The sequence below is a fragment of the Cynocephalus volans genome, chromosome 3 (genome assembly GCF_027409185.1).
Source record: "Cynocephalus volans isolate mCynVol1 chromosome 3, mCynVol1.pri, whole genome shotgun sequence".
NCBI lineage: Eukaryota > Metazoa > Chordata > Mammalia > Dermoptera > Cynocephalidae > Cynocephalus > Cynocephalus volans.
In genome coordinates this window covers 170,868,944-170,881,477 of record NC_084462.1, presented here as the reverse complement: position 1 = coordinate 170,881,477, position 12,534 = coordinate 170,868,944, and the positions used below count along the sequence as shown (strand labels likewise).

Sequence of the window (12,534 nt, the reverse complement as noted above, 5' to 3'; positions counted from 1 at the left end):
CTCTCTCCTCTCCTGGAAGCCTGTGAGCGCTGCGGATCGTAGCCATTCCTGGAGATCCGTGGGTTATCAGTTACCCAGCTTGGCTGCTGCCTAAACCAGCAATTCTCTACCAGTAGTGGGGGAAGGTCGGGTGGATTTCACCTCCCAGGGGACATTTCACAGTGTCTGAAGACATGTTTGTCGTGACCTCGGGGGATGGGGGTGGTGCTCTGGGCATGTTGTGGGTGGAGGCCAGAGAGGCTGCTTAACATTCTGCAGTGCACAGGACAGCCCCCCATGACAAAGAATGATCTGGCTCCAGATCTCCACAGTGTTACTGCTGAGAACCCTGGCACACATACAGGGCTTTATTTGCCACACGCTACAAGGAGTCCTGGGGTAGGCAGCCAGGCTGATGCAGGAGCTCAACAAAGCTGTCGGGAGCCAGGCCCCTCTCGCAGCTCCGCCAGCACTAGCAGCTGCCGCTGTACATCCCCAGGGTATGGCAGGAGGATGGTGGGGAGCAGAGAGGTCAAGGGAAGCCCTCCCCAGGACCCTCTGTAGATGCCACATTGACCAGAACCGACACTTGACCACCTCCACCTGCAGGGGCAGCTGGAGTACTAAGTATTTCAGTTTTTCAGCCTCTGCAGTAAAGCAGTAGAAGGGAGAAGAGGGCTGGGACTTGCTACACCCGGTGAGAAGGCAGACAGGGCCCTGCCCAGTGACAGACAGGATGGTCACAGATGTGTGCTCCTGGCTGGGACAAAAAGTACCAAGGGCAATCACTGCACCTTTAAGTAAGGGAGGGAGACGTGGCTCATGTTTTAAAATCATCCTGCCTGCGCTGAGTGTATTTTGACTTGAATGTCTAATTGTGTCTGAGCCCTCTCACCTGTGACTACACCGCCTCTAGGAAGCGTTAGGACAGCATTTGGGCACATGGTAGGATGGTCATTCAAGGCCTTTATTTCCAGTCCCCGGTGTGAATGCATGTCATCGAAGTACTTCAAAAAGTTCATGTAAACATAGAATTAAAGGATAATATGAGTCTTCCCAAGAACTTCTTGAAGTCCTCCCGTAGATTCGTGCAGCAGCCTGGGTCGTGCCTCTTGTGTTTTCCGGTAGATCAAGGATCTCGAGCAGGAGAAGGACCACCTCAACCACGTGGTGTGGTCGCTGCGCGAGAGGTCGCAGGTCAGCAGTGAGGCCCGCGTGAGGGACGTGGAGAAGGAGAACAGAGCCCTGCACCAGACGGTGACAGAGGCCAGCAGCAAGCTCAGCCAGCTGGAGTTCGAGAAGCAGCAGCTGCACAAAGACCTCGAGCAGGCCAAGGAGAAGGGGGAGCGGGCGGAGAAGCTGGAGCAGGAGCTGCAGCGGCTGGAGGAGGAGAACGAGCGGCTGGCCCAGAAGGTGACCTCCCTGCAGACGGCCACTGAGAAAGTTGAGGCCCTGGAGCATGAGAGCCGGGGTCTGGAGCTGGAGAACCAGACACTGCGGAAGTCTCTGGACACCCTGCAGAACGTGTCCGTGCAGCTCGAGGGCCTGGAGCGGGACAACAAGCAGCTGGACGAGGAGAACCTGGAGCTGCGCAGGATGGTGGAGGCCATGCGCTTCACGAGCACCAAGATGGCACAACTCGAGCGGGAGAACCAGCAGCTGGAGCGCGAGAAGGAGGAGCTGCGGAAGCGTGTGGAGCTGCTGAAGGCCCTGAGCAAGAAGTCGGAGCGCCTGGAGCTCAGCTACCAAAGCGTGAGCGCCGAGAACCTCCGGCTGCAGCAGAGCCTGGAGAGCAGCGGCCACAAGTCGCAGGCCCTGGAGAGGGAGCTGGCCGAGCTGGAGGCGGAGCGCCAGGCCCTGCAGCGGGACCTGGAGGCCCTCCGGCTGACCAGCAAGCGGCTGGAGAGGGCCGAGCAGGACAGGAAGGCCCTGGAGCAGGAGGTGGCCCAGCTTGAGAAGGACAAGAAGCTGCTGGAGAAGGAGGCCAAGCGGCTGTGGCAGCAGGTGGAGCTGAAGGACGCGGTGTTGGACGACAGCACCGCCAAGCTGTCTGCTGCCGAGAGGGAGAGCCGCGCGCTGGACAAGGAGCTGGCCCGCTGCAGAGACGCGGCCAGCAAGCTGAAGGAGCTGGAGAAGGACAACAGGGACCTCACCAAGCAAGTCACCGTGCACACGAGGACACTGACCACCTTGAGAGAGGTGAGCTGGGCACAGGTGGCCCCTCCAGTGGGGCTGGCGGGTGGGCGTTTCCAGAATAGAAGTGGGATTCTGTGCTCTCCTGTCTTCCCTGATTCTAAACAGGATAATACCCAAGGTCTAAAGAGCCCAGTAAAAGTCACACATTATGCTCTTACTACCCAGAGACAGTCGCTCCTAGTAGTTTGGCTTATTTTATTCCATTCTTTCCTCTGTGCATGCGTGTACTCACTCAATATCATCCTATATATGAGGGTACTTCAGAAAGTTCATGGGAAAATAGAATTAAAAGATAATTTTGAAGCACCCTTGTACACAGTTTTGCTACTCTCTTTTATTATGTTATATCTTTTCTCATTACATTAAGGAGGTTTCAAAGTCATAATTTCTCAATGTCTGCAAGATCTTTAATCCAGCAGATTTGCTGTGATTAGTTTTTGGACACTTAAGTTGTTTCCAGTATTTTCCACTGCTTAAATAACACTGAACATCCTTGTATACGTACACCTTCATGAATATGTCAAACTGTTAGGATAAATTCCTAGAAGTGGAATTACTGGATCAAAGGACATGAACATTGTAGTCTCCCGACAGATGTAAATTCTGCAGAAATACGCGTCCTACTTTCCCCTGGTGTTTCTTGTGTGGGTCATCTGGGCATTTATTTGCTTAGAATGAACAGCTGCTCCAGGAAGTGACCTCAGCATCTGAGTGGCCTAACACACAAATTTAGTCTCACTCATATAGGAGTTCAGTACGGTGTTCATGAGTGGCCTTAAGTGCAGTGAGTCGGGTACCTAGCTGCTTCCATCTCATGGCTCAGCCACTCCTAGTGGAGTCCTCTTCTGACCCCTCAGTGTCAGGTAGAGGAGCAAGAGTGAGCGGGAAAGATCGTGCTGCACGGGCAGAGCTGTCCCACAGCCATACCCAGCCACAGGGTGCTGTGTGCCATGGCAGAGAAGGAAATAGAGTTTGGTGAACACGGACTGATCTCCACATTCAAAAAAGATGACTATCAATGCAGGCAAGTTGGTATGCTGTGGAGGAGAGGCCCCAAAATGGAAACCACCCAGAGTCCCCGTGTCTGTAAGCATGGGGTAGGTTGTGCCGTGGCAACCAGTGACCCCAGAATCCCTGCGGCTTATGCAGCAGAGGCTTGCTTTTCTCACTCGCCAGAGTGCAGGTGCCCCTGTGGAGAGTCTGTCCTCTGCGTTGTGACTCAGCAGTCCAGGGGGCTTTGATCTCACGGCTGTACCATTTCAACACCAGGCGTGGGCAGTTGCCATGGCAGGCAAAAGGGCAGCTGAAGGTCACATAGTGGCTCTTCTGTGCTCCAGGCAGGAAGTGGCCCATGTCACTCCTACCCACAGCCTCTTGGCCAGAGCTGGTCACCTGGCTTCTGCTAATACACGTGGCTGGGAAATTTGGAGCAGCAGATGGTGATCATCTTCATCTCTGTCACGCTGCTGTCTCAGGTGCTGTGATTGGGCAGAAGGGCTAACTGTGCATGGGAACGGCTGTGACCATAGGCAGGGAATGGGAACAACCTGGAGAGCGACAGAGAGGGGCAGGAGTAAAGTGGATTAGAAGAGTGATAAGGAAACCAAAACCAGGACCTAAAATAAAACCTTTCCCTCTTTATACTTATTTCCATTCCAGATTGTCTGCAGTGAGCATTTAATTACTTGTTACTCCACAAAAAGTCAATCTCAGAACTTAAATCTGCAGCTCAAAGGCCAACATAAGTGGTATTTTAAACACACATCTTAGAGGAGCACAGTAGACCCATCCTCGACACACTGCCACGTGTTCTTGTTTTCAGCGCCAGGAGGGCTGCAGAAGTGTGTTCTTTCCCTTTCCTCTGGAAGGGCATCCCTGGAGTTCAGACCATCCCCATCAAACGACCTGCTAGTCTGGCCTGCTGGACACCTGGGCAGCTGGCATGTGGGAGACCCTTGCTTGGGCTTGGGCTGGGAGGCACCTGGCCTCCCTGCTGTTTGTCTGCGGAGCTCCTGGCCCATACTGCATTGTCCCTGTCATTGCAGGACCTGGTGCTGGAGAAGCTGAAGAGCCAGCAGCTGACCAGTGAGCTGGACAAACTGAGCCAGGAGCTGGAGAAGGTTGGCCTCAACAGGGAGCTGCTGCTGCAGGAGGACGATCACAGCGGCAGTGACACGTGAGATGCTCTCTGCGCTAATGGGGCACTCCCCTTGCTGTGTAGTCTGCAGGCTCCATGCCCGTGGCTGGAGACCGCTCTGTTTACTCTTCCTGACTGAGGGCATATTGTCATGCGGTTCCTTAAGCCCATGTCCTTCATATTCCAGGTCATGCTCAAGGAGGTGTGGAAGGAGATTCTTTTGTCCTACAAAAAGCCTTCTTAGTTTTTCTTAAAAATTGACTACTACAGCTTTTCCCTGTAGTGCTTTCTTAAACGATCTCATTTTTCAAGGAAATCCAGTATCTTGGACTTTTCCTGGACTTATAACCAGGAAGATCCGAATGCCTGATTTGGGATCTTCCCGTACACTTTTTTGGTGTGGTGGAAAGGCTGCAGACACACCACTTAACTAGCACTGCAACCTTGGGCCAATGGCTTAACCTTTCTGAGACTCAGTTTCCCCATCTGTAAAATGGCCATAATAATACCTCCCTAAGACAATGAAGTAAAACGGTGGCAGTGGTGTCTCATTTGAAAGTACACAGGTGTGTCTGCTCAGGGAGCCGTGGGTGGGTTTGGGCTCCTGAGTTCTGGGCCAGATGCTGCAGGGGATGAAGGAAACCAGCTTCACGGAAGGAGGGATGTGTTGGCAGGTAGCAGACTGGGAGCTTGTAGGTGAGAGGCAGATACATGACACTATTGTATCTTTGTATTTTTCAGAAAATACAAGCTTTTGGAGGGCAGAAATGATTCCGCGTTAAAAACGACACTGGCCATGAAAGAAGAAAAGATTGTGTTCTTAGAAGCGCAGATGGAAGAGAAAGTGAGCCTGAACCACCAGTTGCAGAATGAGCTCCAGATGGTGAGAGCCAACGCCACTACAGCTGAGCTTTGGTTCCAGCTGTGAGATCTCTGCCTCGCCCTTCACCCCACCCCCCATAGCAAAGGGACGGCCTGGATACCTGTCTCCTGGGGCAGGGGTGGATGCTCCACAGGGTTACCCAGGGAGCTCCCCTTCCGTCAGAGTCATACAAGGCATTGGGGCAGGACAGAACCAGAGGGAGCATCAGAGGCAGCAGCTCAGAGCAGCACTGAGGCTGCCAGGAAAGATCTGGGGATGTGCCATGAGCACCTCACATGACACTATGAGCAGAGGCCTGCAGAGTCTCATGGGCACCCTCAGATGGGACAGACAGGCTGCGCAGGGCCTTGCAAGGATATGCATGTGTCTATTCCTGGGCACAGTCATGCACATGTTCTCCACACACATGCTCTCCATACGTGCGTGCAAATGCTCTGCAGGCACATGCTGTCCACACATGCACACACTATACCCATATACACGTGCTCTCTGTACACAGTCTCTCCAGATGTGTGCATGCATACTCTCCACATACACACGTGTTCTCCCATCCTTTTTGTACATGTGGTATGTTTCTTAGCTGCAGGATTAGATAGGAATCTGGAGGAAAGCAGTTCTCGAGCTGACAGAGACCTTATAGGATACATGATCACCTGATTCCTATTCCTTAGCTTCATCTCTGTTTTATGTCCCAGACATCCAAAGCTCAGGAGAGCAAGAAGACTCGCCATAGTCTTGTGGCTACAGTAGGGACTGAGGCAGGAAAGGGTCTGGACTCCTGCTCTTCCTGTCATCTCTGGAAATAGAGAGAATGCAGGACAGAGCATATGTGCCAAAAGCAAAAAGAAGGTTTCTGGCTTTTCATGAGCTGGGGCTGGTGAGTGGGTGTGCTGAGGTTTATGGTGTGGGGTCACCTTACAGCGGCCAATGCAGGCTCCAAGCCAGGCTTCTTCCTGCCTAAAGCCTGCTTTCTGGCTTCTGTGCCCTGCAGCTGAAGGAGGAGTGTGAGACCCTCAGGCAGAACCAGGGAGAGGGAAAGCACGTGCAGAACTCTTTCAAACTCCCTGTGGGCAAGTTGGTCACCAGTCACCAGGGGAAGGACACCTGGGGACCCAGCCACAAGGAAGCCACGATGGAGCTGCTTCGCGTCAAGGACCGGGCCATCGAGCTGGAACGGAATGTGAGTGGACTGCCCTGGCTGTAGGTGCTCAGAGAGAGAGAGAACATCCTCTTAGCAATCCCATTGATGACGTGTCATTACTGTAAACAACCCAGGAGGCCAGTCTGTTGAGATTTATCTAGATCTAGTTGGACCCTTCTTGAGTTGTCCTGGCAGGTCCCATGGGCTCCTTTTCATTTGAGGTCCCTTTGGTATTTCTGACACAATCAGCATTATCCGTCACCCATGGCGAGTCACTGTCTGCCTGCACTGGGACTCAGCCTATAATTTATAAACCAGCAGTCTATTCGTGTAGTGTGTCTTACAGTGCTCCATACCAGGGACTGGCAAACTACAGCCCCCACCTGATTTCGTAAATAAAGTTTTATTGGAACGCAACCGCACCCTGTGTTTTATCTGTTGTCCGGGGTTGCTTTCTTACTACAATGGCAGCATTCAGTAGTTGAAATAGAGACCATATGGTTGGCAAACACCAGAGTATTTGCTATCTGGCCCTTTACAGAAAATGTTTACTAATGTATGTCTCTGCTTCTCATTTTATTTGTTTCTCAACGATTTGATGAAGTCCATAGTGATAATTTTCATCATTTGACTGACAAAAAAGCTGAGACAGAATTAAGAGACTTGACCCAAAGTCCTGTGCTGATAAAGGATAGCACAGGACTGGGGCTCATGTGTCCTGGCCCCTTGCCCGGTTGGTGGCATGCTTTATGAGGTCTTTATTAGTCTCCTGTACTTACTCTACCTGCTGCCTCTGCTGAATAGGGTGGCGTGAGTCTGTAGCCTAAGGCTCTGACTCCCTGCTCTCTGAGAGACTTGGGGTTTTAGTCAAGGGGAGATGGATCTAGCTCACAGAAATGTGCTCTCAGGCTGTTCAACAGAAAACAAATAAAACAGCATTGAAGAGAAAAAGGAGGACCTGGCTTTAGCTCAGGTCTGAGGCAGTATCTCCCGTGTGGGTTTCGCTCTTCATTTTTGTTTTTCAATTCTGTTGATTGTCCTTTTCAAAGAGGGACAACGTTACTTCCCTCAGCTGATGGACCCTGCCTTTGGCCCGCAAAGCATCGACTAGAGGGTGCCTTATAGCCCGGGCACCTGGGGCCGGTTAGCGCCTACTCAGCCAGTGTCTGATTGGCCCCTGCTCCCCGCTCTTCTAGAATGCAGCTCTGCAGGCGGAGAAGCAGCTGCTCAAGGAACAGCTGCAGCACTTGGAGACCCAGAACGTGGCCTTCAGCAGTCAGATCCTAACGCTGCAGAAACAGAGCGCCTTCCTGCAGGAGCACAACACCACGCTGCAGACGCAGACGGCCAAGCTGCAGGTCACACGCCCTGCAGGGATGTTTATCGTGGGGTGTTCGGGGGTTTTGTTGTTGTTATTGTTAACTGGCTCATCACAAACAGCCATCTCTGAAGTTGGTGACGGTTGATAATCCACTTTCAGGGATGGAGCATATGGCTGCATGCATGCACTGAAAACTTCAGTTCTCTGCTTTTTCACTTGCATTCTTATCCACATTTCCCAAAGTCTGGTTCTTGAGACTTTATTACGAATGGCTTGGAAAAGAGATTCGGGGATGAAATAAGTTTGGTTAAACAGAGTTAAACAGAAGTCTTTACTGTAGAACCTGGCAGAGCCTTTTTTAAGCTAGTGTGAATTTTTAGTTTCACAAGAGAATAGAGTACGAAGTGGCTCCCAGGCTGTTGGGGGCAGCTAGTGTTCTGTGCCACTTAGGATGCTGGTTTTTATTTATAGTTAGCAGATTGTGGGAAAAGGAATGATCATTTACTAGTGCAGTTTCTGAGTATACTTTGAAAATATGTAACTTCTGGGATAGGGACAATAAACAGGAGCAGAGGCCGGGATTTGTTCTATTAAAATAAGAAAATGGGATATTGGTTCACTTTGTTTTTTCTCGTGAATTCTTTGTCTGGTTTTAACATCAGGATAATTCTGGCTGCAGAGAATGATTTGGGAAGTATGGCTCCCTCTTCAATTTTCTGATAATTTTGGATGTTGTTGGGTGGAGTGTTCTATAAATGCCAATCACATTAAGATGATTGATAGTGCTGTTCAGGTATTCTGTATCCTCACGTTTTCTGCCTACTTGTTCTAGAACAGAGGCTTTTAAAAATAGTCAAAGAGGACACCGAAGGAGGTTATCCAGAGAAAGGACATAATCCCCCAAAAGGTCACGTTTGTGGACACTGGCTCAGGATTAAAGCACCATCCGCTAGTCCCTTTATGCTGTTTATCCCGCTCCCAGAGCAGTTCTGGTAGAGCTGTCCTCACCCCTCCTGGGTCTTGCCTGCCCCGAGGGTCCCCGTTCTTTTGGCGTCTGCCTCAAGCACTCGACCTGCCTCCTGAGCCCGCTGCCATCCGTGGCCCTGCACTGCTGAGGCGGCCGCTGCCCTCTCCCTCCCGCAGGTGGAGAACTCCACTCTGAGCTCGCAGAGCGCCGCGCTCACCGCGCAGTACACGCTGCTGCAGAACCAGCACGCGGCCAAGGAGAACGAGACCGAGAGCCTGCAGAAGCAGCAGGAGCAGCTGGCGGCGGCCTACGAGGCCCTGCTCCAGGACCATGAGCACCTGGGCGCGCTCCATGAGCGGCAGTCGGCTGAGTACGAGGCCCTCATCCACCAGCACAGCTGCCTGAAGACGCTGCATCGGAACCTGGAGCTGGAGCACAAGGAGCTGGAGGAGAGGTAAGGGCTGGGGAGAGGTGAGGAGCGGTGCCTGGGGGAGACCTGAGGCCTGCAGAGGGGCCTGGGCTGGGCGCGGGGTCCTGCAAGTCCGTCAGGTGCTCTGAAGGACCCAGGCTTCCCGCGACCAGCATTCCGTCCCCGTCCCTCCCCATGTTTCCTCTTGGCTTGTTGCTTTCCATTGTTGGGGCACCTGGGCTTTCCTAAAAGGAAGGAAATAAAACGTCACCTCCAGCGATTTGGAATTTGGTGCAGCTGGAAAAGGGGGTGGCGCGGCTCCCCGAGCTCTGAGAAGCCCAGCGTTGGCATTGGAGGCCCTGTGCACCCAGGGTTCTCTCCTCCTCTTCCTTCCCTCTCCAAGCTGGGAATAAGGAGGGAGTTCTGTACAGCTGCCAGTTTACAGGCGTGTGCCTAGCTCTGGCTTCCCAGGCCTTCTCTTTCATATCAGGGTCTGGCTTGCTTGCTTTTTTAGATTTTTAACCTTTAATTATGTAAACTTTTGAATATATAGCAAGTATATTCAAAAGCAGAATAGCACAGTGAACCCCCCAGCAGCCGGCTTCAACAGTTACCTGCAGGCTGCCGTTCTCATTTCATCTATTCCTCCCACTCTCCACCCCCTCACTCCTGTTTTGTTTTGTTTTGTTTTTAAGATAAAATTTGCATGCGTTGAGATGCACCAGTCTTAACTGTGCACTCTTGACAGTTCAGGATCTTGGCTTTTGTATTCATTGTCAGCCAACATCGGCTGAGCTCCTGCCCCTGCAAATCACTGATGGTACCAGGTACACAGGCAGGTGTGGCAGGCTCCAGTGAGGGCTGGGATAGGATGCCTCTGTCCAGAGTCCGGGAGGAGATGTGCTGTGCACCTGAATCTAATGCCTAAGAGAAGCACTTCTGAAGAGATGCTCTCAAATCCTCAGAGCAGAGCAGGAGGGAGCAATTATCTACTTCCTATACCTGTGAGATGTTCCTTGCTGACTGTATTTCCTTTGAATCAGCCTCAGGATGGCTCAGCAAACATTGGTTCTTTAAGGTGGGAGTGGCTGATGTTCAGAGTATTTCTATCACAGGTACCCATGAATCTCCAAAAAAGCCGTATGTGGGCACTTTTGGTGCTTGTGGGTACGTGGTTGTGATGACATTCATTTATTCACTTACCATATGCTTCCTTTTTGCCTGTCTGGAGTCCCTTCCCCCTTTATCCATCCAGACCTCCTTCCTTCAGGGTCTGCTGAAGTGTCTGCTCCTGTGAGAGTCTGTTTCTTCCAGCCAAAAGTGACATCTGTCTCCTGGCAGTCTCATCTCTCCCTCCTCCTCCACCCATCCTGTACTCATGCAACATTTATTGAACATCTACTGTATACATGGTGCTGTGTCTGGGCATAGTAGGGACACACCCAATTGACAAACTAATGAGGTGGAGTAAAAGGTATTTGCACAGACTGGTACTAGCATTGGTGCCCACACTCACCAGGCCCTTACGTGAGCATCTAATTCCCAGAGTCCCATTATATATTATTATAATGCCTTACCGTGGGCCTCATGTCCAGTCAGGAAGGAAGATTTTCGCAGGTGGAATTTGACTCTGAAGGGAGAGTTCATTGTTGTTTTCCCCGTAGGTCCTTGCTCAGTCCAGCATACGGTGGTTACTCAGTGTCTTTTGCTGGCTGGACCGGTGACCAGAAGTCCCATTGGTCTGTCCGCAGCAGGGCTATGGATTTAGGAGTGTAGGGACCTGGAACACAGGGATGATGCTTCTGTGTTTCTCTCATTGACACTTAAATAGGTCAGGCTCACTCACTCATTCCTGTAACAGATACTCACCATGGATCGGGCCGGGTATGGGGGTTCACTGGTGAGTAAAGCTCATAAAGTGTGCCCCACAGTCGGGCAGTTGCTACTGGTTAGAGATATGCGTGGTCAGCGTGCTTTCCCACGATGTCATAGGAAGGAGCAGGCATTTGGGAACCTTCATGGTCAGCTATGGCCCTTATTTGTCAAACGTGGGTGATTTTTTTCCAGAATTATGAGCCTGGATGAGAAAGGTCACTGCTCTGAAAGCCAGGCAGAGTCTCCAGTCTCAGCCTCGTGCTTTGTCATGCTGGCACAGCCTCTGCCCTGCGGCTAAAGGCCACAGCAACATTTGTCTTTGAGCAGCTGCCTGAGCAGGTTTCCAAGTTTGATTTCCCACAAGTCTGGGATCCAGGCAGGTGGTACAAGCACAGCAGATGTGGGGCTGGGGCAGGGTGGGGGTCTGAAGACAGAGGCTGGGACACTGGGTGGTCTCTGTCAGAGTACCTCTGAGTGTGAAACATTCAGCGAGGAAGGCGGCCTGTGGAGAAGGGTTTGCCTGGATTGGGGAGATGGAAAGGTTGTGCCTCAGGCCCCTGCCCGCTTCCAGTCTGCTGTGCACCCTTGGACTTGGAGGAGATCCTGGGTCATCTGTGAACACAGAAGCTTCCAGCAGGGTAGTCAGGGACTCCATCCTTGTGCTCTGCTGCCCCCCAGAGACAGCTGTGCAGCCTACAAAGATTGAGTCCAGAGAGGAAAACTAAAGCCCCAAGGGGAGGGAAAGGTGGGAGAGGGAGTAAGGGCTGAGGTTGGGGGGCGCTGAGAAATAGTGTGTGCGTGTGTGCACGTGTGCGTGAGAGAGGGACAGCGGGCCCAGGCAGCTCTTGGGCAAGCCTTTGTCCCCCCAGGAAGGCCAGACTAAGAACAGGTATTCACAGGCTCCCAAAGGGAGGGGTGGGGGCTTCCCCAGGCCTGGGTGAAGTGGGATTGGCTGTTTCAGGCAGTGGACTTTGGCTGCTTATTTTGTGGTTTCTTTTATGTCTATCTGTGCTTAGTTTGGGGAGTTTTTTTTGGGGGGGGGGGGGGGTCTTTTTTTTTTTTTTTTTTTTTTGAGGCTTATCTATAATTCCCTAAAAGAAAAGGGCGTGGAGTTGAGGAAATGTAGTTGTGGTGTTTCCAAGTGGCTAAAGGTGGAAAGTGCTCCAACAGGGAATCGAAGGGACCCTGAGACACACCGGCTTGGAGGAAGAGGATTCTGGGCTCCCTGCAGCCCCCCTCCCTGCCTGCTCCCTGTCCTGTCCCCCTTCCCTCTGCAGAGAGAAGTCTCTGGAGGAATCCCATTTCCTCATAGGGCCTTCACAGTCTTCTGGGGTGTGAGCTACCAGTGGTAAACGAAGGCCCAGGCCAAACTCCCAGCAGGTGTGTTTGCCTCCTCCAGGCATGGTGACATGCTGAAGCACAAGGCAGAGCTGGAGGAGCTGGAGAAGGTCTTGAGCACAGAGCGGGAGGCCCTGCAGCAAGAGCAGAGGACCAGCGCCGTCGCCGCGGCCGAGAACCAGAGGCTGCGGGGAGAACTGGACAGGTAAACCCAGTGCCACCGGGTGACCGTGCCCAGCCCCGCGTGCAGCATGTGATGCTCAGGATTTGTTCAGACCATTCTCAATG

At 52.2% G+C, this 12,534-nt stretch overlaps 1 protein-coding gene across 3 annotated transcripts in view; it reads left to right on the top strand.

Annotated features, from left to right (window-relative positions):
* The window catches only part of CCDC88C (coiled-coil domain containing 88C), a 127,702-nt gene that overhangs the window by 90,177 nt on the left and 24,991 nt on the right, over positions 1–12,534 (top strand). For all 3 annotated transcript variants that reach the window (XR_010022946.1, XM_063090665.1, XM_063090664.1), the window contains 7 exons: positions 1,108–2,178; positions 4,221–4,351; positions 5,054–5,195; positions 6,187–6,375; positions 7,533–7,694; positions 8,801–9,078; positions 12,308–12,451. Coding sequence is in view for 2 of the 3 variants with exons in the window: in XM_063090665.1 (XP_062946735.1) it covers positions 1,108–2,178; positions 4,221–4,351; positions 5,054–5,195; positions 6,187–6,375; positions 7,533–7,694; positions 8,801–9,078; positions 12,308–12,451 (2,117 nt within the window). In the remaining variant the exon portion in view is untranslated. The remainder of the gene's footprint in view (positions 1–1,107; positions 2,179–4,220; positions 4,352–5,053; positions 5,196–6,186; positions 6,376–7,532; positions 7,695–8,800; positions 9,079–12,307; positions 12,452–12,534) is intronic.